This window comes from Lepidochelys kempii, chromosome 4 (genome assembly GCF_965140285.1).
Source record: "Lepidochelys kempii isolate rLepKem1 chromosome 4, rLepKem1.hap1, whole genome shotgun sequence".
Lineage (NCBI taxonomy): Eukaryota > Metazoa > Chordata > Testudines > Cheloniidae > Lepidochelys > Lepidochelys kempii.
The window spans coordinates 99,393,415-99,419,170 of NC_136383.1; the positions used below are offsets into that span (position 1 = coordinate 99,393,415).

At 39.0% G+C, this 25,756-nt stretch overlaps 1 protein-coding gene across 1 annotated transcript in view; it reads left to right on the plus strand.

The window, feature by feature from the left end:
• ARAP2 (ArfGAP with RhoGAP domain, ankyrin repeat and PH domain 2) overlaps positions 1 to 25,756 on the plus strand; it is a 196,585-nt gene that overhangs the window by 57,124 nt on the left and 113,705 nt on the right. Inside the window, exon 9 of the mRNA XM_073342319.1 lies at positions 3,050 to 3,228. Within this exon, the coding sequence (XP_073198420.1) occupies positions 3,050 to 3,228 (179 nt within the window). The remainder of the gene's footprint in view (positions 1 to 3,049; positions 3,229 to 25,756) is intronic.

Below are 25,756 nucleotides of genomic sequence, written 5' to 3' on the forward strand. Positions count from 1 at the left end.
CCAAGGGTTCCTGCCATTTGTGGCTTTGCATAAAGCATTCAAGAGCAGGATTTTTCCAATATATTTCAGTCTGAGTCTTGCTTGTTAACTCTTCACTGTAAGAATATCAAAGCATGAATGTGCTTTCTTTTTGGTCACCAAAGTCACATGTTGTTGTTTCTGGATTGGTAGACGATAAAGCTTGATAAACAGAAGGGGGGCCTAAATAAATCACAATTCTCTGATTCTCTTATGGCTTGTCTACACAGGTTTTGCTTCACTTTAGTTAAAGTTAGGTGGGTAGACAAGTCCTCAGGGAGGTTCAGAAAATGCTCCTAAGAGTTACTCTATGAAGACGTAAGTAGGCACAGGGCATTGAGCGTATTTTAAAATATTTTGCTTACCTGTTTTCCACAGAAGTATTATGCTCTGGCAGACATGGATCCCATGCTTTTTGGGGGAAAGAAGAAAACTGGATTTAAAAATGAGGGGAGGAGAGATTAACCGTGAAATAAATTTTGTGAGCTGCGTACAGTAGACTTTGCATTCATTTTTTTTCTTGTCCCAGATGCACAAAGTTTGTATGTGAGCAGTATTAATTGTGAAGACTTAACTGTCTTCGTACTGGGATAGGAGGTTTAAGACAACTGTCTCACATGGCAAATGTACTCTGCAGTGCACTGTTAGACAGATGCACTAGCTTTGCTTGAGCTAGCGTGCTCCAAATAGCTGTGTGGCTGGGTGTAACGTGGGCAGCGGCTTGGGCTTGCTGTCCAAGTATGCCAGAGGTCCAGGCAGGTTGGTACTTGGATGGCAGCTCGACCTGCCACCCATGCTACCTCCAGCTACGCTATGTTAAACGTGCTAGCTCGAGTACAACTAGCGCATATCTGTCTACTTGTGCTGGGACGCGCGCTCCCAGCTGCAATGTAGACGTATCCACAGTTATGTTAATAAACAATGTCCCAATCTATTTTGAAATCTGCATATGATTTGATTAGAATTTAACAATGTTTGTGGAGAACTTTTTTATATTAACTCAGCTCCATCAATGACCTACATGTTGAAATACTTTTTTTATGCACCCATTGATCTTTTGAACCATCCACTCTAAGAGATATGCTTGAAACGCCTTTCCTGAGGTGATCTGTCAAGCTGCTGTTCTCTCTTCTTTAAGATCCCTCATGACACCCCTTTCTAAGATGATGTCCATAAGAATGGAGTTGAACAGACATTCATGCTCTACCTTGCTGTGCACATACCTTTTGCTGAGTAACAACTTTTTGCTTATCTTTTTGCTGTAATCCTTGTTCTTCCTCCAATATCTGCATCCTGTTATTTTGTCACCCTCTCTTTGCATTCTTTGGGATACGGACAATGTCTGTTTGCCTGTAATCTAGACTTACAACACATTTTTAGGTGCTGTAACATATTAGAGTTGGTTAAATAAATTGAAAATTCAACTCTGAATTTTTTTCTGGAAAAAAAAATTAATCAGTTTCCTACTGTTTCATATCTTATTCTCTGAATTAAATCTCCCAAAGCAAGTGGAGTTAAAGCTTTTATCATAGTCCTGCCACAAGTGGGGGCAAGTCTAATAATAACTCTCATAATATTCACCATTAACATATATCTTGATCTTGGTCCTGTGCAATAACTGGACAGAATGGATGAGTAAACGACTGAGTAGAATTTTATTACTTCAAATACTTGCTTTTGCAGCTTTGTAAGCTGTTACCGTAATACTGCATGTAAAGGGTATTCAAACAGGCATTTCCTAAATGCCTTGGATAATGCAGACTTTAATGAGCTATACCTTAATGAAATAGATTGTAAACTGCAAAATATTTTTGCATAGAAACATTTGCTATATTATCAGTATTATATAGGTCTAAATTTTCAGAAATTCCTGCTGATTTTGAATGCCCCAGTTTTTGGGTGTTGAACTTGACCATATTTCCATAGTTTGGATTCTCAGCACTTCCAGGAAATCAGGCCCTTTTAAGTTGTTTCAAGCTGGGCACCCAAAAATCACTAGTCGTGTTTGAGAGACGATGTGGGTGAGATAATATCTTCTATTGGTCCAACCTGTGTTGACATGCAAGACGTGTCAATCTTAGGCAGAGCTTTTCTTCAGGCTTTTCCAGTCAAGAAGAGTTTCTCAAGCTTTTGATACAAGGGACTGGCTTGCTGCCTCCCTGTGTCAGGGAGATCTCAGGGACTGGCACCAGTCCATGGACTGGCTGTTGAGAAACACTGTAGTAAAAGACAGGTTTCAGAGTAGCAGCCATGTTAGTCTGTATTCGCAAAAAGAGAAGGAGTACTTGTGGCACGTTAGAGACTAACACATTTAGTTGAGCATAAGCTTTCGTGAGCTACAGTATCATCCGATGAAGTGAGCTGTAGCTCACGAAAGCTTATGCTCAAATAAATGCGTTAGTCTCTAACGTGCCACAAGTACTCCTTTTCTTTTCGTAGTAAAAGAGATTACCTCATCTGCCTTGTCTTGCTAATATCCAGAGAACAACACAGCTACAACACCACTGTATAGTCACATTTGAAAATTTAGGTGATAAAGTATTGTATTCTTGGAGAAGTTGCATGTTGACAATGGGAGTTACTGAAGTGTAGATTCTGTCTTAAGTCTTTACCTGATATATGTTCATGCTTATTCTTTTTCATTCCCTTCCCTTATGGAAATATCTACAGTTAAAATAGGAAATCTCTCTCCCTCCCCCCCTAACCCGCCCCCCCCCAAAAAAAAACCCCCCACCTTCATGCCAATCACTGTCTAATAGGGTTAGAAAAAACTTCCCCTCTGTCCTAGAATTGTCTAGAATAGTGATTCTAGCGCTTATCTCTCAATCATCTAATATAGACCATTGCCAAAGACAGAATACCAGGTTAGATGGACTGCTGGTCTGATCTGGCATGATATTTTCTGTGCAACACAGTAGCTTAGTCAAAAGTACTGGAGCACCTTCATGGGCATATATGTGAGGACAGTGGGGAAGCTGCAGCGTTCCAGGAACCTGCTGCACTTGTCTAATTTCCTTTTCCTTTTCCTTAGATGAAAGGATTGACTGGATTAATACAATGCTCAGTGCCTTGAAATCACAGTCCAATACCTCTCAAACTCGACCTGCTGTCACTCCTGAGAAAAGTGGATACCTTGAACTAAAAGGATACAAAGCCAAAATCTTTACTTTACTTCTGGGGAACAATGTGTGGCTCTGCAAAAATGAAAAGGTAAATTTTGTCATACATTTTTGTGAAATAATGCTTGTAAAAATGATTAAACTAGTGAGTTAGAAAATTATGCCACTTTTAGATGGTCACATTTTAGCTCTTTGTTATCACGCTTCATTGTTGTCATTATAAAAGGGCTTTTAAAAGCAAAATGTGTGTCACCACCTCCATTGTACAACAGGGAAAAACAAACTAGTGATAAGCTCCAGATATCTTTATAGGTCTGTGGGAGAGATGGGATTAATTTAATATATTGCTTACAAGATACACATGTAGATTAATCATAAAGACTGAGGATGTATTGTATACAATGGCTTAGTTATTCGGACTTTAAAACAGTACAGTATGAATAGTATGTCCTTTTGATTATCTGTAGTATTTAAATAGTATCTCTGCTAAATTTTAAAGAAATGTCTGTATTTTAAGAAGTTTGACTTCATCAATGTTGCTCATGGTGCACTACAAAATATTAAATAAACAATATAAAATAACAGAGTACTAACTTGACACTTTAATTCTGTTCATAAAATCCAGTGATAATCCACAAATATTTCCTAGCATAATATTAGTAAGGAAAAATGGAGTTCCCGTGTCACACAGAGCTCTTGCTAGCTGGAATTGTTAGGAAAGTCCCAAGGGGAAGGGGGAAACACAGACAAACAGTTTTTTTTTGTTGTTGTTGTTTTGGCTTTTTTCCCTTTCTCCCTTCAGCTCCTAATGTCAGGGTGATGCCTTTTGTACTGTCACAGTCTCTTTTGTAATCTTTCAATCCCTCCACCCCCGCCCTTTCACCTTGGGAATGCATGGTAACCCAGATGGTGTCAGAGCAAGCCTCGTATGCAAAGACTTGAGAGTGATTCAATACCTGCTCTTTTACCAGTTAAAATCTGTTTTTCCACTCAAGCTTCCATGTTTCAAATAGGAATTGGGACATTCAATAAGGTTGGCCAGTCTGTAATGTACCCTCATTGCCTTCAATTTGCCTTCTCCTCTGTGAAGCTACCTAGGTTTGTGCTGGGACCTATCACATGTTTGGGATTAGGTCCCACCATTCTTTCCCAGGATATGGCTGCCCACTGAGGGTTGAGAAGGAATTTCCTTCTCTAGACGCATGTGCAGCGCTTGAGGGGGTGTGTATGTAAGGAGGTCTGAGACTCACCAGGTGCATTTTGTGTGGTTGTCTATCAAAACTAATTGATTTGGGCACAAATTGTGGTCCAGTTCATTTGTTTTTACCATTTCCTTACTAGGCTTATCCCAGTGCTAAACCATGTTGTAGCAACCACTCATTATCTCAGCCACATCTTATTTTTAATTTGGTATTTATTTTCACTAGAGGGAAGGTTTGTCCTAAAGGGTGCACTGAAGAGAAAAGAGTCTTGTTAGCTGGCCTGTGGGGCATTTAGGGCCTCGATCATGATTCAGTCATGACCACAGTAGCTAGTTAGGTGCCTGTAACTTGATATGTTTATTTAAAAAAAGGTTAAGGCCAGTGGTCTTTTAAATACAAAAAGTCTACCAAGAAGCAATGGAAATGTATTTCATCTTGATTGTCTTCATTTCACCCAGCAGAAAAGATACTTTTAGGTCCCAATCCTGCAACTTTTTTTATATCCATGATCTTCAGGGTGGTTCCATGTGGGTATGGGATTTGCCTGAATGAAACAAGTTGCAGGACTGGGGTTTCTCATGAGTCTACAAAGGTAATAGTCCAAGCAATGTCTTTAGCTAAAGCTGTAACATCAGCTGTTGAGAAACTATATTTTTTCATACTCCAGTTTTCAGTCAAATACATACACTTTTGTAGCACTTTGCCCACTATACCTACTGTATTGTCCCCAACGTAATATCCTGTTTTGTTATCCAGATAGTGTTGGGGGCACGTCTTTCCGAGTGAGTGGCACTGGTGTTCTATTAGCCTCTTCCCTCAAGCTTTTAAGTGAAAAGTGAGGATAAGCCATCACTACATTGAAATAAGGAACAAATGGAAGTTTAGAGCCATCAGCATGTATACCTCCAGGATAAACTGTTAAGCGGTTTTCAAAATGCTTGTGACTGTAGCTCTGCCTTTTATTTGGAACCGAGATGTTTTTAGTAAAGAAACACAGCCAACTTTTTAAAAAGTATCTAACTTTCAAGCACAAAGCTGCTGATACATTTACAAAGGCAAAGTGTACAAATTTGAGGCTAGACTTTGACAATGGTGCAGCCCCCACAATTTGGGTCAGATTTTTGAAAGTGTTCAGGACTCAGTGGCTCACACTGAGAACAGTGGAAGCTCTTGGTTGCTGAGCTCTTTTGAAAATCTGGTCCAAGGTGTTGTAACCTGTTTGCATCTGCTGTTGATTATGCCAGCAGCATTGGAGTCCTGGTTTGATCCCCCTTCTACAACTTGTTTTTCAGTAGTTTTCTATTAAGGGTAGGAGAATATACAAAGCCCCCAGACTCTCTGTTAAATTTATGTAGAATATTGAGAATGTATTTTCAGAAAACATTTTTCTCCCCATTATTTTTGATTCATGCGCTAGCTCCGTGGTTCTCAAAGCTGGTCCGCCGCTTGTTCAGGGAAAGCCCCTGGTGCGCCAGATCGGTTTGTTTACCTGCTGTGTCTGCAGGTTCGGCCGATTTGTGGCTCCCACTGGCCACGGTTCGCCACTCCAGGCCAATGGGCCGTGCAGGAAGCAGCGCAGGCCAAGGGACATGCTGGCCGCCCTTCCTTCACTTACTTATTCAATCTTTTCTTTTTCTTTTCTTTTTCTTTTCTTTCTTCCCATCAGCCACAAGTCATTTGAAATAGTGTGAAAACAAGTTGTTGTGCTGTTTCTTATATTTGTCAGTGGCAAGACAGTTTCCTCTCTGGCATCACAGGGAAGGAAATTGTTTTAAGGAATGGAGAGAGAGAGAGGGGATTCCATGAATATAGTGCATCATATATAAGAATAAGGAAAATAAACAACTTAACTAGAAGAAGTTTAAATGGTGTGGATGGAACATGGCTATCTTCATCTTGAATTCCTTGGTGTCACAAGCTGACTCAATCCTCCTCTGACAGGACGCCAATCTGCTGAGTTGGATCTAAATGCTGGATTCCATGTGCTTCTAAGCCCCGGAATCTGGGTAGTGATTTGTCACTGTTCCTAGCTCTGGGTCTCTCAGGCATAATCCCAGGTGCAGACCCTGCATTTGACAACCTTGGGCAGTGAACCCCCCCACAGCCTATCCACCTTAGAACCAGTACAACAACTTGCCTTAGTCCCAAGCTGCTTATACAGACTCTGAGTTCCGTATCACTTTGGGTGCTCTGAGCTTTGCAATTAAAGCTTTCAGGGACTCTGGGACAGAAAAGCAAAGAATACTGGCCTAGCAAGGGAACTGCTCAACCCCAGTAACTCTCTCTTAAACAGCACTAAAACATACAGATTGTTGAAAAACAACAAACAGTCCTGTATAGTCTCCCCCTGACCCCTCCTGTGAATCTTGGATTTCATCAGTGTCCATAGTCACTAGGCAGCCATTCCTGCCTTTTTGCTCCTTAGCCTGTTGTGCTTGCATGTGGTGGTGAATGGAAGCTTCTCTCTTTTAAAAACAGTCTCTGTCCCCCTTTTGCCCATGTGCTTCAGCCCAGTGGTTCTGGGCACTTACTCCCTCCCCCAGTTGGCTTCTGGGTAGAGTCATTACAAGTTATTGGCCTTACTGATAGCAAACCTGTTGCTCCAGTAGGAGAGTGTCATTGAACACTGTGGTTGCGTCATAGCTTCTCAGCCATAGTCTTTCTTCCACTAGGCCTCAAGCCCCTGCTGCAAAATGGACGCTCTAATCCACAAAGGAAGCTGCAATATGAAGTAGAGCCCCTGAAACCAAATGGGATTTACAAAACAAAATGACACAGTTTAACACAGAAGCAAATGTCCTCAATCTGTCACGTACATACTAGTATTCATGAGTCCAGAATTAGGAAAAAGCTTGGGAAATATGCAGTGCAAAAACAGGATGGGCATATGGCCTATTTCAGTCATTTTAGTTATTAAGAATTTTATGTGAAGGAAGTCTTTTGTAGTTGCTTTGAAAGACTGTCCCTCTACTCTAATTTTTCTTTGCTATTTGGAAATCACGAAGGACGGCTTCCCTTTTTAAACGTACTACTTTTTTTCTTTTTTTGTACTTCTTCCTTTACAGGTAATCCTTCCATTCTGATTCAATTTGAGGTTCAAACCCAAGTGATTCTGATTACTTTTCTTGCAGCATTTAATTGAAGAGGAAAATAAATAATACAGCTTTGAAACCAGTAGAGTGCTCTAGTGTTCTAAAAATCTCTCTCTTTTAAAGAGACCGTATTTTACCCAGTAATTACCAGGCAAATACTCTCAGGGGTGTCCTCGTATCCTAGTCATATTGGAATTCACATCCATACTAGAACTACACCCACAGTGACTTACAGGGGTTTATTATAACTGCAGAGCTAAAAGAAGCTATTTAGACATCTTACTATCTTGAAATGAGAGTAGATCTCATTGATTTATTGATCTCTGTTAAACTTGATAGAGAAAAGTCCAGTGGCACTTTACAGGATTTTTCCTTGTTTTTAAAAGTAGAGAACAGTCTGAGCCAAAATGCCGGATCCTAACATAGCCATCATGAACTTTGTGAACTTCAGACTGAGATCAGAACTTCATTTCTCAGGTCTATTTCTAGTTAAAAAGTGATCGGTTTAGCTGGAGCTTCTGGCAGTGATATACTGCTACTATGAAACCATCAGTTTCTTAGACTGCGTATGTAGTGTGGATTTCTTAAACTTCCTGAGTGGAGCAAAAGTGAAAAATAGAACATACAGAATCAATTTACTCAGCCCATAACTTACTGAAATTTCCATTTCTATTTTAAAACCATTCATGCACAAATTGGTGTTGTGCTTGATGCTTTAGGATGGCTTAAATCCGTGTTTGTAATGTCAGTCTCCTGTAAGTTGTAGTGTTGGTAACCCGATTGCTTGACTAGAATTTTGCTTTTTTACTCAGTTCTGACACATCCATTAGAGACACAAAGTTGGTGAGGTATTATCTTTTATTGGACCAACTTCTGTTGGTGATAGAGACAAGCTTTTGAGCTTACACCAAGCTCTTCATACTCCCATTAATTATCTAGTAACCATTTTTTTAAGATTGGTGGTGCTGTTGTTGAACTGATGGGAAAGCAACAGGGAAAAAAGATGATCCTTTTCCTGAAATGCCTTAAAGACTAGGCCATTTGAGTTTCTATCAGATAAGAGTTAGTCTACTTTGAGGAAGATCTTTGGAATTTTATTTATTTAAACTACTATGAACTGAATCACTGAATGATTTAAGGGATGTGGGATTTAAGGGATTTAATCACTGAATGATTTAAGGGATGTGGTGTTTTTATCTTTTGAACTTCTATACATGATCCTTTGATTGATTGTAACTGCTGGCTTTTTAGTGCCATGTATTTTATATGGTAAGATGCTGTTCCAGTTGATAACTTACCGTATATAATTCTTATGCCTTATTTTCTACAGTGGATGTTTCGTCCAATATCCAAACTTCATGCTAAATAAATAAAGCACTCTCAGGGCTTGTGAAGGGGATAGTTAAGATATACAGCATACTAACAATAAAGGGAGCACCATACTGTGCTTTCTCAGCAATAATCCAGGGCTCTTGCTAGTAAACTGCTACGGCAACGTTCTTGAACTTTATCAGCTCAAACTGAACGATTGCCTCATGAACCACTGCTGTGCTACCACTATTACTTATATTAAATGTCTCTCTTAATATTTTGCTCATAATGTAGTGCTTTCTCTAGCATTCATCACTTGTGTGTTTTATCCTTTAGCTTGCGTAGCCAGTTGTACTTTATAATTCCGGAGAATGTAAAGTAAAAGTGGCTATAGATTTTTTTTGATTTTTTTTTTTATTTTAACCTAAAGAATGCAATGATTAGCTAATTAATTATAGTCATGATGATGCCTTTTTGCCTTTTGATATTTTATCCTATAATCAACCCTTTTAAGGATCAAAGGATCATCCATTATTTAATGCCATTGCGTAATTAGAGCATTACAACTTTAAGCGTAGAGCTCAGGATATTTTAAATAAGGATTGTTCTTCAGTGGCTGTGGCTCAGTACTGATGAGATTGTGGCAAAATAGGTTCTATTGTCTTTAATTTGACCTAAACAGCCATGAGAGGTGCTTCCAAATGGTGAGATGGAAATAGTTGCACCATGGTGGTGAATTCATGATTGAGATAAAAATACACCCTGAGGAAAAAGTCAGGAAAGGGGAGTAGTTGAAAGCTACTCTGGCACATCTTTCCCTGTTCAGTTAGTATAACTGGCAGAAACATATGCAAAGTTTTTAATGCCACTTGAAGCAGCATTACATTTGTGTGAGCGCACACATGAAGAGAGGGAGAAACCAGTGGTAGCCAGCCATACTGCTGGTGCACAGAATAGCACAGACCACAGAGGCATGAGAGTCAGACTACCCAATATTTTTTCACATATTGGTGTCGCTATGCTTCTGTAAGGGAAAAAAAAACCTAGTACCTAGGAGAGGTCACAATTTTAGCTGTGTTTTATTCTCTTCTGCATGTCTTCATATGCAAAGGGATGTTATGGCTCTTAGTAAGGACAGTAACTTACCCTGATGAGAACATAAGAATGGCCTTACTGGGTCAGACCAAAGGTCCATCTAGCCCAGTATCCTGTCTTCCGACAGTGGCCAATGCCAAGTGCCTGTTAGGTAGGTTACATCTGTGGTATACATTTTTAACTCTAATTCTGATAAATTGCTTTTCTGGCTAATCTGTCGTCTTTCCATTGTTTTCCAAACTTCTGATTTCCCCTCTTCCTCTTAAAATTAATTGAGTAAAGGGACAAATATTGTAGTATATGGCCCGCCTACTTGCTTAGTCCATTTTCACTATTGGCATCTATTAATAATGTCCAATACACCAGCCTTTCAAATATTATATCAGGATGATCTTAAAAAGAAATTGTGTGTGTTTATAGCTGGCACTAGCAACCAACCATGAATGGAAAAAACTTACAGAAATAAATTGTATGAAACCTGAATGGCTTCACTGGAGTTCTTGCTGCTAAATGCTAATGTTAAATTAGCACAAACTCTATTGTTGAGTATTCATTATACTATTCATTTTCTTTCTTAGGTCCATACCAAGGTATAGAACATGAGAAATATGTCTTCTCATACATGCAGGGGGAACGCTACTGGAATTTAGAGGGAGAAAAAATAAAAGGTTAATAGGGTACATCTTTGCCACAAAACCAGAAGATGTTATCACAACACAGTTCTGTATAACTCTTTGGTGCTAGCTATTCAAGTGTTTTAGTTGTACAGTTCTGTCATCTGCAGATTTATAGATACTAGTGCATGGAGATTTACTTAAAAATTAACCCTAATAGGCCTTGTGCTGTTTCTGTATTAAATGCTTGCCCTTCTGATTGTGAAGGCTTGAGGCTCTACAAAGTTCGTGTATGCACAATGCAGCCTGAATGGAGTTTTGTAGGATGTGTGTGTGTGTGTGTGTGGGGGGGGGGGGTTGCCACTGACTTCAGTGGGGCCAGGATTTCATGCCTAGATTCTAGGTCAGCTCAGCATTTGCAATGACAAGACCCTGCTGTGCAAAATATATTGCCTGCCCCTTGACTGTGTTTACAGACTGCATCTGTCAAGTCTTCCTGATACTGAAGAATTTCTTTCCAGTTCTCTATCATTGTAACACTTTTTTTTTTTTTGTAAACCTCTCCCTGCCAGTTGCTACAAAATGCTGTTGCTGGGATTCTGAATACCAGTCATATAACTCTAATTCTGGCTCAGCATCTCCACTTGCAAGATAATCTCTTTAAGGTGATCTTTTTGATCTATAAAACCTTCAGTTTTGGTCTAGCTTGTCTGTCTAACATGGTGATCTGTTCTACCCCAAGCCCTAAAAGAGGTCATGATCATAATCTTTTGTATAGTACCTAACTGTGACACGCAGGAGAGTTGTTGCTTTGTTTAACTCATTCTGTTTGGTATCCAGAGATATCAGGGTGATGCCACCATTTGTCTCTAAATCAAAACAGAAGACTTTATCATTTGGCTGTTGCTGACAGCAACTTGGCATTGTAGACTATTAGTTTATTAAATCACTCTGTTGTGTAAAGTACCATGAACTATGTTGGCATAAATACTGAACGGTATATTTTCAAAACAATGTCAAGTGCATTAAAATTGTTTACCTACCCACGTTAATAAATATTAAGGTGTGTGGTACAGGTAGGCCAGGGAGCAGTGGGAGAGTGGTCAAGGGGAGATATATAAGCCCTAGGCTAATTAAGGCATTGTTCCCTGTAGACTAGGGAAGGTTACTACAGCTGAATTGGAGCACCTGTAGCCAATTGAGGCCCTGTCAGGAACCTAATACACCCCCCCACCTTCCTTCCTCCCCCAGCATCAAGGACCGAGGGTAACCCTACACAAGGGGGAAGAGGGTAAGAAACCCGCAGGGGTTGAGAGGGGCTGGGGCTTAGAGTGAGGAGCAAACCCAGAACCCTTCCCTGCTTCCCTCCTCCACCACCTTTCCAGGTCCCTACCGGGGCTCTCTATGCCCCAGGGGCAAGGGGTGGCATTCTAGCCCCCTGCCAAGAAAAGTGTGGGACCCACCATACCAACATTGGCCACTTTGTGTCAGGTGGTAAATTTGAAAAGTTGCAAAATGCAAAAGCTACACTTCCATTTACTACATTAAACAGTTAGTATTAATGCTCTTAAAGGAATCTGTGAGATTAAAAAATACCACATACTGTATGCACCGAAGCAGGGTTAACATTGGCAACTTCTCTTGTCTTTTCGAAAATTCAAAGCAAGTTTTTGATTCCCATCCTCCTTTGTGAAAGCAGATTGGGAGAAAGAGTTGAGAAGTGAAAGGAAGTAGGAGACGGGTAGAATGGTTATGCTTTGAAGGGGTCACAGTTCTGTAGCTTATCCTGGGTTCTCCAAATCTTTCCTGTGTCCCTATTCATAAAATGACAAGTCAGAGAGCTCCATGAAATTAGTAGCAGATAAATGTAGAACCAAAAAAAAAAAAATACTACTTCATTTAATGTTTAATTAGATTGTTCAATTCCAATTACCAACTAGCTTCCCACAGTAGATTTTGGAAAAAATGTCTTGCTAGTTTGATATTTATAAATGTTTTAATATTTAAAAATAAAGGGACTACCATCTCATACTTCAGGAGTAAGCTTATTTATATGTACTGCATATATATATTTTCCGTTGGATATTTTATCTTATTTGTCCTCAGCAGGAAATTAATGAGTTCAATTTTCAATTTCCCCATGTCTGATTTTTTTTTATTTTTAATTGGGTAAACTATTATAGTCATATACCTCATTTGACTTGGGTTGAAATGAGTTGATGATGTGTAATTAATATCCTTTGGCGATTTTAAGGAAAGCAGTCACAAAAATATTGGTCCATCAACTGCAGCACAATTGATTCAGTTCAGTAATGCTGCATTAATTTAAGGTCCAGTCCTGAAGTTTTGAGGTTGGCCTGTTTCAGCATTGGACCCATATTTTATTTTTGGATTTTTTTTTCACTGCAAATTCTTGATATTAGGTGTTCTAATATGGAAGTTATTCATTTCCTTCCACTTTTTGGTCAAACTTGATTGTTAAGACAACAATAACTTCGAAATTTTAAAAATCACTTCCACTATGAGAATATATGTTTATTCTAAGAGCAAATAATTGTGCTTTTATGAACCCATGGAAAATAGAATATATAGGAGGGAAACGGTGACATTTTACTAAAATTATATGAACCCATAATGTGCTGGGTATAAATCAAAACTTTATATTATGTGGTAAAGCAATAAATAGCTTAATGGTAAATCACTTAGATTTGAGAAACTTGCATTATGCTTTACTCTTTTACATGTAATCTCATAAACTATCAGAGAGCAGTTCGGATGAAAAGTGCGAACCAACATATTTTCCAATCTTTTTGAAGAATCACAATATACTTTTAATATAATAATTGGTCTGTTATCTAACTTGATTCTCAGAAGGGCTATCCAGTGTACTTAGATCAAAAATCTTCAGGGTAATGGATTCCCCTTTTAAAATCATTTTGAGTTCAAAGAGGCATCTCTAGAGGTTCAGGAGACTTATGAGGCCATAGAAGTTCTCTGTTTAGTGTGTCTTGGTGCGGCCACTTTACTAGAGCCCTAGTCCCTTCCTGGGCTGGACTGGAGTAGAATATGTAGATAAACTTTGCAAAGCTACCTTTTGGTATTCCCTGCAGTCTTTTATGGTACACGCTATCAGCTATGCATCTGTGGACAGAGCCCGCAGTCACTGAATACTTAAAAGAGGGTTTATTAGACACTGTCTTTTCAGAAATTCCCTTTTCCCCACTCACTCTTCTAGTTCAACCTGGACTGAGCTAAAGAATGCCAATAGCTGCTAATATAGCTGAACCGCTTGCTAATCGTGACCAAAATAAAAAAAATAATATCCCTGTAGGGGAGAAAATACCAAAGAAGCCCAACACTGTAGCCTTTAATTTCAGAAAGGGGAACTACACAAAAATGAGGAAGCTAGTTAAACAGAAATTAAAAGGTACAGTCCCCAAAGTGAAATCCCTGCAAACTGCATAGAAACTGTTAAAAACCACAATAATAGAGGCTCAAATTACACCCCAATTTAACGTACACGCCAATTTAAAACAAACAAACAAAAACATAATAGAGGACCAAGAAAGTGCCACCGTGGCTAACCAACAAAGTAAAAGAACCAGTTAGAGGCAAAAAGACATCCTTTAAAAATTAGAAATTAAATCCTATAGAGGAAAATTAGAAAGGAGAATAAACTCTCACAAGTCAAGTGTAAAAGTATAATTAGACAGGCGAGAAAAGAAATTTGAAGAGCAATTAGTCAAAGACTCAAAAAGAAACAGCAATTTTTTATTTTTTTTTTTTAAGTACATCAGAAGCGAAGCAGGAAGCCTGCTAAACAGTCACTGGTGCCACTGCTCCAGGAGCACTCAAGGACGATAAGGCCATTGCGGACAAACTAAATGAATTCTTTGCATCAGTCTTCATGGCTGATGATGTGAGAGATTTTCCCAAACCTGAGCCATTCTTTTTAGGTGACAAATCTGAGGAACTGTCCCAGATTGAGAGGTCATTAGAGGTGGTTTTGGAACAAACTGATTAATTAAACAGTAAAAGTCCTTAGGACCAGATGGTATTCACCCAAGAGCTCTGAAGGAACTCTGAAGCACCTGGTATTGGCCGTTCTTGGAAGACAGGATATGGGGCTAGATTGACCATTGGTCTGACCCAGTATGGCCATTCTTATGTTCTTATTAGTTTTCCTAACTCCCTTCCTGTTGTTTTGGCAAAGACTCAGGCTTTAAAGTGTGGATTATAATTTTCCTGTTTTGAAGGTGGTCTTAGTTTTTCAGTATTTCCTCTGTCTATGATGCTGAACTAAAATGTGTGGGAACTTTATCTCTGGTCTGGAGATTAATTTAATGCTGGTGAAGAGTCCCAGCAGCAAGTCTGAAATATTTGAAAGAAATACTTTTTGAAAAGGAAGGAAACTTCTATTATCTCATTTAACTGTCCAGATAGTTGTGTTGATTGTCTAAGCCAGTTTTCATCTTCTCATTGTCTCTGACTTGTTTTTAACTTCTTCATTGTGGCAAAGAATAGCATTTGATTTGTCTTCCACCTTACAGATTATGCAATACCCGAACAGTCTACCTCTCTTTCTGAAGAGGAACTCTGTGCACCACTTCTGCTTGCTACACTACAGGAAATAAAATTGAACTATGAGTTTGCTGACATAGAGAAAACATAAAAATTATTCATGTAAAGCTATTGTTACCCATCAAGTAGGCAAATACACGTAAAAAAGGAAGATAATTTGCCATATTTTATGATTTGATGAGAATATTAAAATGTAGGCAGACATAATTTCCACCATATATTTCAGAGGAGATCAATCATGGTCATTATATCTGAGGCTATTGACTATGGCATAAAAACACAAGGATACAAAAAAGATGTCTCCTCTTCTGCAGCCCGGACATAGGACCCTGAAATCAGCATTGCTAGTTTTGGTTAATAATCCTCTTTGCTGGAAGAGGTCCAGGTGCGTGCATGCACAAAATACGTTCCATTAGTAAATGAGATTTCAAAAGCACCTGCACTTAGCAAGGTTTTCTGAAATCGCATGTGTGATGTGATACGCTAGTGGTTTATGTCTGCTGGAAAGCGTTTTGAAAAAAATGTAAGACTCAAACCACCAACATCTCAGCAATAGTTCCCCCCTGCCCCCAGAGTATTTTTTTGACCTCTGTGGGCATTCCCTACTTTCATCGAACTACATTCAAAAACTCCATCTAAAGTGCAACTTTTCATTTTTTGATTCTTATAACAGGTCTGTGGTTTTTTTTTTTTTTTTTTTTTTAATTTGGAGAGGTTTTAAAGCCCTGTCAAATGGGGTATCCTAGACCCAATTCTTACTTAAACAGTCACTAGTGCACTTCTATAATAAGGCTTGTTTGTTGCTGACCTGCACACTTCCATGAAAATATATATACTTTTTATCTTTAATCCTATTTGGATAGTACTTGCCATTAAAAGTAGGTCAATAAAAAGATGTATGTAGATGCGATGTTCGTGAAAAGAAAAGTTCAAACTCAGTACTGTTACTTATTTTTATGCCTACTTTGTAAATATTTGGAATCTCATATACTATTTGGAGATAAATAAAACTTGGGGAAATCCACTCAATTGAGAAGTGTTGCCAGCCCGTTTAATGAAGGAAAAAAATATCCATTTTTTATTTGTGAACTATGAAACTAATACATTTTCTTCTTGCCAAAGCAAAAGAAAAAATGATTTGACTATAGAATTACTTTTATGTGTAGAAAATGGGTACTAAATTTTTTTAAACCTCTCTGCCTTTAAGAAATAAGTAAAAGCACTGTGCTTTCTAAACAAAATTCCAACTCACTGGGGTGACTATTTTTGGTACAAATAGCTTTTGGCTTATTGGTTTAACAATTCAATAATTTATTGTGGAAGCAGGAACTCTACCTTCCTTTGGGCCTATCACTGAGTCTTGCATTACATCCAACAACTACCATGGAAGGAGTTCTAGAGAGGAGGGGCACTAGCTTTGCATGATCCACAGTCTAGATCTGTTAGGGTACGTCTACACAGCACAAAACAAAAAACTGCGGCAGCAAGTAGTCTCAGAGACTGCATCAATTGACTCAGGCTCATGGGACTCGGGCTATGGGGCTAAATATAGGAGGGTAAACATTCTTGCTTGGGCTGGGAGCTGGGCTCTGAAACCCACCCCATCGCTAAGTTTTAGACTTCAGTCTCTAACCCAAGCAGGAATGTCTGGTTTGCTATATTTAGCTCTTCAGCATAAGTCCCGTGAGCCTGAGTCAGTTGACCTAGGCTCTTAGACTAGTTGCTATGGGTGTTTTGTTTTATTTGTTTTTCTCCGTGTAGATGTACCCCAGGCACTTACTCAGTGCTTTCACTGACTTCTCTAGCAGTTTTGCTTGAGCAAGGCAGGCAAAATAAAATCCTTTAAAACTTCAGCAACAAAACATTACTACACACATATCAGAACTTAGAAAATCATGTTAAAGCTTGATAACTTTTAAAAGTGGTCTCAAGAAAACTGGCTTGATAAATATGGATGCAGAATTCTGGGTTCGATCTTAGCTTCTGTTCTCAAGAAGTCCAGATGACTACTTGAAATTTTAATAGTAACAATTATATTTGTAAATTCCCTTGCACGCCAAGGAGTTCAGGATACTGAACACTTCAAGATGGAAACTATATGTGACATAAAAATAATCAAGAAACAGATGGAAGAGCCTTAATACAAGGTAAAACCGAATGGCAGAGATAATAAATGAATTTCCAGATATTAGTTAAGTGTTAGAGTGGTCATAATAAAATCGCTCTTTGGGGGGAAAATATTTAAAGTGGAATGTGAGGAGCTGAGATGGATGTTAAATGGGAGCAAGTTCCCCATCATAAGACCTGTGTTAGCTATCTGTGACCTGATACATGATGACGAGATTTCTTACACAGTGGATGGTGTCAGAGTGAACACCCTTTGGGCTGAGCCAAATGTTGAATGTTTTGAATATATCCTGGGCTTTCTCTGTTAAAGGCTTTTTATATTTTTAAACACAAAAATTTTGTTTAACTTGCTGGATCATCTTAATATCATTTCATGGCTCTACAGGCAGCCAAATGGAAAGAACACAGGACAGGCATAATATGATCACAGTAGCTCATGCCTATTAGCTAATGTGTTGCTGAATTCAGAACATGCCACATGGTGTGAGGAAGCCCGTCTGGAAGGGAATTACAGTAATTGTACAAATTGGAATTGTTCATCTGCGCCAATGTTTCTGTCATGCAGGGTGCCACAAGGATATATGTGGTCGTGTCTCCTCCCCCCCCCCCCGGTTCACCATTTATGTAAAACTGGGTTTGGTCTGCGGTGTCATCAGTCTGCACCCAGATGGTGTTAGGCTGTTTTGCTTTCCTGGTGCCTGGCAGAGAGAGAGAAGTGGTAGAGAGCAAGTATGGCTGGAATGTTTGGGCAGCTACTATTTATAGTTATTAGCAACTACCCCTTCAGTCTAACTCATCACTGAAGTACAAAGCAGGATCGTGTCCCTTGAGGACTTTCCAGAAAAAATCAGTCGATCCCAGGACCACTTTTCTTTAACCCCAAACTTAATATTTTACTAATAGTTTCTGATTGCTTTGAGAGAGAGACTACCACACCACTGCTTATTATATGAGTATTTGCATTTCATACAGTGCTTACTTAAACAGCATATGTACAAAAGAGAAATTAACGGCCATTGTTAAACTACTGTACCATTGTCTCCTCCTCATATTCGCTTTTGTCAAGACTCTTTGCTACCTGTATAAACAGCTTCATGTAATAAATGCATGATTAGTAATTGCTGCATCACAGCTTGAAGGCCTTTCATAGAATATCAGGGTTGGAAGGGACCTCAGGAGGTCATCTAGTCCAACCCCATGCTCAAAGCAGGACCAATCCCCAAATAATTATCCCAGCTAGGGCTTTGTCAAGCCTGACCTTGAAAACCTCTAAAGAAGGAGCCTTCCACCACCTCCCAAGGTAACCCATTCCTCCTAGTGAAAAAGTTTTTCCTAACATCCAACCTAAACCTCCCCCACTGCAACTTGAGATCATTACTTCTTGTTCTGTCATCTGGTACCCTGAGAACAGTCTAAATCCATCCTCTTTGGAACCCCCTTTCAGGTAGTTGAAAGCAGCTATCAAATCCCCCCTCATTCTTCTCTTCTGCAGACTAAACAATCCCAGTTCCCTCAGCCTCTCCTCATAAGTCATGTGCTCCAGCCATCTAATGATTTTTGTTGCCCTCTGCTGGACTCTTTCCAATTTTTCCAACCCTTCTTGTAGTTTGGGGCCCAAAACTGGACACAATACTCCAGATGAGGCCTCACCAATGTCGAATAGAGGGAAATGATCACATCCCTCGATCTGCTGGCAATGCCCCTACTTACACAGCCCAAAATGCTGTTAGCCTTCTTGGCAACAAGGGCACACTATTGACTCATATCCAGCTTCTCTTCCACTGTAACCCCTAGATCCCTTTCTGCAGAACTGCTGCTGAGGCATTCGGTCCCTAGTCTGTAGCAGTACATGGGATCCCAGGACTCTGCAGTTGTCCTTGTTGAACCTCATCAGATTTCTTTTGGCCTCATCAGATTTCTTTCGTTATTATAACACTTCTTAATTTTATCATGCCCAAGTGTGGTGACAGAAACTGAGCAAGGTTGTTGTTCCACCAAAAGCGGTGTGTGTTTGGGTTGCAGGGATAGTAAATTTCTATGGCTCTTAGTAATCATTATTAGACTGGATCTCAAATTTTCTTTTTTACTTCGTAGTATTAGACTACACTGAAACAAGAGCTACACCATCTCATCCCCCAAGAATCAAAACTACAACTATTAAAATGCTTCTCAGAGATAATCATAGATGCGTTTATTTGTTAATGGATCTTATATGCTTTGTCATGTTTTCCCCTGTCCCCACTTTAGAGAAGGTTCCAAGAGAGGCTATCATCTAACTTTCTCCACATTGCTTTATTAAGTTGTCTGTTTCCACAGTGATTCAGGATCTTGTTAAATGTTGGTTTTGATGGGTTACTCTTTTCTAGTAGACAGACTGGGTTGAAGTTAATTGTTGAATATCTTGGGTGTAAGCTAATAAGCTAATGAAATTCACCTGAGTAGCATCTTAAAAATAAAAGGAGTACTTGTGGCACCTTAGAGACTAACCAATTTATTTGAGCATAAGCTTTTGTGAGCTACAGCTCACTTCATCGGATGCATACTGTGGAAACTGCAGAAGACATTATATACACAGAGACCATGAAACAATACCTCCTCCCACCCCACTCTCCTGCTGGTAATAGCTTATCTAAAGTGATCACTCTCCTTACAATGTGTATGATGATCAAGTTGGGCCATTTCCAGCACAAATCCAGGTTTTCTCACCCTTCGCCCCCCCCACACAAACTCACTCTCCTGCTGGTAATAGCTTATCCAAAGTGACCACTCTCCCTACAATGTGCATGATAATCAAGGTGGGCCATTTCCAGCACAAATCCAGGTTTTCTCACCCCCCACCCCCATACACACAGAAACTCACTCTCCTGCTGGTAATAGCTCATCCAAACTGACCACTCTCCTTACAATGTGTATGTTTCATGGTCTCTGTGTATATAATGTCTTCTGCCGTTTCCACAGTATGCATCCGATGAAGTGAGCTGTAGCTCACGAAAGCTTATGCTCAAATAAATTGGTTAGTCTCTAAGGTGCCACAAGTACTCCTTTCCTTTTTGCGAATACAGACTAACACGGCTGTTACTCTGAAACCTATCTTAAAAATAAGTGAGACAAATGACTGTAGTTGTGTACAACATAGTCATGTGTGTTTAGGGTCATTCTTGGAACCCAAGAATCCTGATACTCACTATTCTTCTGTTCTCAGCAAATATTTGTTTGTCTTTGGCACCGTCTCTCATCATCTAGTGCTGGTCTACATAGAGAATTACAACTCCCTATGCCTATCAGTTACTCTGTTAGCTCAAGTTGTGGAGGTCTGTTTGGTGGATGTGAAGGTTCGAACCCTGGTAATGACCCATGTGGGTGTCAATATGATGGAATTTTTTTTTTCTTCCCGTTTGCTTTTTTTAAAACGTAGGAAATCTCTCACACAAACTACATTAAAAGAACATTATTAAGGTTGTAAAACCAAGCATTCAGACGTTAGGAAATGCCTATGCACCCTTAGTTTGATACCTTTATGCGTTTATGATTGTCTTTAATTACATGCTCACATACTATTTTTTCCTACAAGAATCCTGGCCCTTTCAGGACACAGGATGGATGTTGATTACTTAGTGAGCAGCTGTTCAGCATTTTTTTATCCTTATTCTTCAATGTGGAACCCCAGATGTGATTTAGTGTCCACTGTTCAGTCCCTGCTCTGAAGGCAGAATTATTAATTTCATCATTGGCTTTTCTATGGCATCATCCTTATAGTATCTGCTTCACAAACATTAATTTATTTTTCACAGCACCCCTGTGAGATGAGTAGATTTTTTTGTCCCCATTTTGCAGATGATGAATTGAGGCACAGAGACATAAAGATCAAAAGTATCTACTAGTTTTGGGTGCCCAAGGTAAGAACCCAGGACCTGAGGTTGAAGAACGTACTATTCTGTAGCATTTAATATAGTCAGAGCAGAGTTCCCAAGCGTGTAGTTGCAGTTGTGAGTGCTTCGTGCTTCTGCAATTGGCCTCAAGTCCGGCACCCAGAAAAACGTGGCGCAAGTGACTTGCCCAGCAAGCTATGTGAACTGCTGCAGAGAGAGGGATCAAATCCAGTTTCCCAGGGCAGCGTTCACCTGCCTAAACCATCAGTCGATTCTTTCTCTTCCTGCCATCCTCTCTCTCATTCACTGCGCACCTTCCACCTTCTGCAACAAATAAAGCAGGGGTCCCGGAAACAATCATCTCCTTTACTACTCAACCCTGATTTATTCTCAGAGCAGGTCCCTTTTGTCCTTTGAATGTGGGATCCTTTTTGGAGGGGAGTGAGTGTGTGATCAGTTAAAGATGGCATCATAATGCATACATGCTATGGGGGTGATTTAATGTTGCATAGGTAGCCTTTATTCTGGTATTTCCTAACTTTTGAATGCTTGACTTTTAAACCTTGAAAATATTCTTTTAACTTCCTTTTTGTGTGCATAATATGTAAATGTATACCCTATGCTCTGTTTACATTCTAAAACATCAGCAATAAAAAGGTATAAGAAAGTGTGCATATGGGTTCTCTTGGTGCTCACTTGAAATATAGGTCTAAAAGATTTTAGGCTGAAATGTGAATGGGCATAAATCTTAAAGGTTTGGAAAACCTGATGAAAGACAACTGGGGAGACTAAAGCAAAGGATACCTTTTAAAATGAGAAGTCAATATAGCTTTGTGGAGAAGAATTAATATAATCAAAGTGATTCCTAGATTATTGAGCAATTATATTTTTCAAATTCTGGTGATACATATCTTAATTTTCTTTCATTCTATTAATATGGAAACAAATTTCTCAATCTCTTCATGGTGAAAATGCTAAACTGCACCCTACTTAAAATATCAGGGAGTTTTAACTGCCTCATCTGAAGGTACTCCAGCTACTAGCTTTTAATCTATTTGAAATTATTTGGCTGCTAGAAGAGAATCAAATGATGTGGGGCTAGTATGGGGGGGAAGTCTAAATCATGTTAAATTGCTAAGGGACTTTAGTTTTCAGAAGGAAGGGTTGCTGTAAATTCCACAAACCTTGTGACAACTTGCATAAAGTAAACCTCAAATGAGCTACTCCAAAAAGCAAAGGTAAAATCTAAGGGAACATGCAAGATCATACTATTGAAGCATTGAATTGATTAAAAAAGATTAAAGGTCACGCACTCTACTGGGAAAGGAAAATTGGAACTAGAATGGTTTCACAAATCTAGAAGACCATATTTTAGACTGCTTTGCAGGACTGTCAAAAAGGTGAACTGTAATCGCGAGAGTAGTTTTATTTTTACCCTTTGGTGCTCTTTTACAATGTCAAAAGGGCTTTGAGGATTTTTTTTCCCTTTATTTTTTTTTAAATGTATATTTTTACCCGTTTAAATATCAAGTGTTGAATTCCAGGTTTTTACTGGACTTTAGGATTGAACAACTTGATTGGGATAGCAGTATTACAACAGACTGAAACCTGAGCTGCAGCATTCCAGTCTTCTGTTGCAGGTGGAAGGGATTTTGAATCTTATCAGAGAGATTTCAGAGTAACAGCCGTGTTAGTCTGTATTTGCAAAAAGAAAAGGAGTACGTGTGGCACCTTAGAGACTAACCAATTTATTTGAGCATGAGCTTTCGTGAGCTGAAGTGAGCTGTAGCTCACGAAAGCTCATGCTCAAATAAATTGGTTAGTCTCTAAGGTGCCACAAGTACTCCTTTTCTTTTATCAGAGAGACATTCTCCCTCCCTTCCCTCCTGCCGCCCCGTTTTGTCATGACTTTGAGTAAAGCAGGCTAGAACAAAAAGCTGAAAAACATGTCCTTTTATTCTCATTCTGCTGTAACCCTCCAATCTAAACATTCCCGTCTTCTCTCAGTAAAGCTGCTGTTCAGTTTTCAATCTTCTGTGGTGTCCTCATTATCCCTCTTGTCCTTCAGCAAAAAGCAGAGGCATTTAGGACTGATATTTCTAATGCAAAAATTACCAAGTAGAGTTGTTTGATTCTTTTGAATAAACGTTTGAAGTTGTCATCATACATCATAAAGAAGCAATAAAGGGCACATATTCTGGAGATTTTTTGCTGTGCAATTTAACTCTGTTATAAGTCTTTCAACAGACTACACCATGCAGAAATAATATGTTCAGTAAAAAGTAGAGCACACCAGAACACAGCTATTTATAACTTTTAAATAACCTTACAAAACCACTTGCAGAGTTTAAAGAACCACAAATCTGCAGTTTGTGGGCTTGGCCAAAATTTTGTCTGGAAGGGGAACTAAGCTGGTGACCAGAAATACCAAATAAAAGTGAATGAAATGTAAAGTTGTATATGACTGACTGTACTCCCCTTGAGAGGAAGAATGGTTTTGTGGGTAGAACATATATTTTACTTGGAGCCGCAAGACTTTTCCTCTAGTCACAAATATGTTTTAGGTTTCTTGCATGACCTTAGGCCCAAGTACTTGGTTGCCTGTTTTCTGAGAGCTGTGAATGTTCAACACCTCTGAAAATAAGACATCTTAGTTAGATATGGATATAGGGTCCTGACTTTACTAAATTTGTGAATGTGAGCCTTAAACTCTCTTAGTCCATTATTCCCAGTTTACAGATGTAGATAGACATTACAGGGGTGTTGTGAAACTAAACCAATTATGACACACTGTGATTCTTGGTTAGAATGTAAGTGCAAAGAATTTTGGGTGCGCCATCTAGATTTGCAGAATAGTAATTTTCCCCTGTGAAAACGTTGCATACAGGACAGAAAGCAATTTGGCAGACTTAGGAGATATATTTTCTATTTTTTTTATTGTGTATGTTGTACTGGGCTCGATGTGGGGGAAGGATTTTTTTCTAGGTTGTGATTATACAGACGTCTGTAGCAATGACAGTGGGAATCATATGTTCTAATAATTCCTGCTGCAGGAAAATTACCGCTTAGTACGGCAAATATGCTAGGTTCCCTATGTCTTATTTCATGGATAGCTCCCTTTCCCTAGAGACATGAGTGTGTAATTGAGATTTATTTTTTGGTATTTTTGTTCTCCCAGTGTGTCCTATATACAGCTTTAAAAAAAGCTCTTGTCCAGGATCCCCTTTTTTAATTCTCCTCCAGATATATTCCCCAAAATACAAATATATCATATAGACTTTTCCAATTAAGAAACTCCGCTCTCCCTCTATATTTTAAATGTTCTTAAGCTTTTTCTTCCATTGCTCAGAAAGTCTATCGTACTGGTTTAATCTATCCTGAACAATGAGCTTTCAATCTGTAGGGGTAAAACAATTCTTATTCCAGAGAGGAGATACTTGATCTTCTGTGCATTCTGACTGGTGCTTGAATGGCCCTATTGTCCTTTCATGCTCTTAAAACAAATTAATTTATCTTTCTAAGAGGAGCACTCTCTTCCCTCCCTACAACCAGTTAAAACTCCTAGTAGTGAAGAAGAGAACAATACTGCAATCGAGATAGCCTACAATTTCTGAACCTTGATTCTGCTGTGTGTCACTCACAAAACTTGTTTTATACCAGCTGCTGAAGTGTTACCAGATGGGGTGGTGTTTTACAGCAGTAAGGCATAGAGTAACTGGTTGTATAGTGTGTTATGTTATATTTTTCAGATTAGAATAAGAAGGATATTACTGACTCCCCAGTTGCTGCAGCTTTCTAAAGATCCTCTTACCAAAATCCAGTTCTGCGATTTTTTTTTTTGACTTGCTAACTTAATGCACAAGCGTAGTTCTACTGTCTTCAGTAGGGCTATTTTGTATGTAAGTGTTTGGAGGATGAGGGCCTGAGTGGGTAAATGTTTGAAACGACTTCTTATATCATATATTTGACTTGTAGATGCCTTGCAGTTTTATATTAAAATAGGGTCTAGAGGCCTCACTCGGACTGTAGTTCCACTTTGCTAGATGCTGTGCAGATAAACAATAAGATAGTCCTTCCTCTGAAGAGCTTGCAATCTTTTTTTTAAGACAAAACTTAACAGGTGGTGAAACAAATAAATGGGAAAGGAGATAAAGATGTTCACACTTATAAGACAGTTTCATGGTATCGAACGTGAAATGAAATACGGTACTGTAAATAAGTCCAAGAGTGTTTTGGTAAGGAACCTTTTGTGATATTCCTCCTAGTGCTGTGAAGTGCCCAACTTTTACAATATCTACTGTTAAAGCAAGAGAGTCTTTTGTGAGGTGGTGAAAGCATAAAAACAAAAAAAGGAATCACTTCACTTTCATATTTATATTTATTTCCCTCTATCTAGTGATCTATAGTACTTATCTGGCCCCTAATTACAAATTATCAGAGCATCACACAGTCTTTAATGTATCTATCCTCACAACACACCTGTGAGGTTTGGGCAATGCTATTATCCCCATTTTACAGCTGGAGAGCTGAGGCAGAACCAGAAGATAGGTGCCTAAAGTCCTTTGAGGACCTGAGCCTAAGTGACCTGTCCAAGGTTGTATACGAAGTCTGTGGTGGAGAAGGGAATTGTACCCGGTGCCTTTCTGATTCCTTTTGAGTGGCCTCATATTTGAAACTTCTGTTGTTGCCTTTGGTATGATGGTCCATATTAATTACAGTGGCCAAATT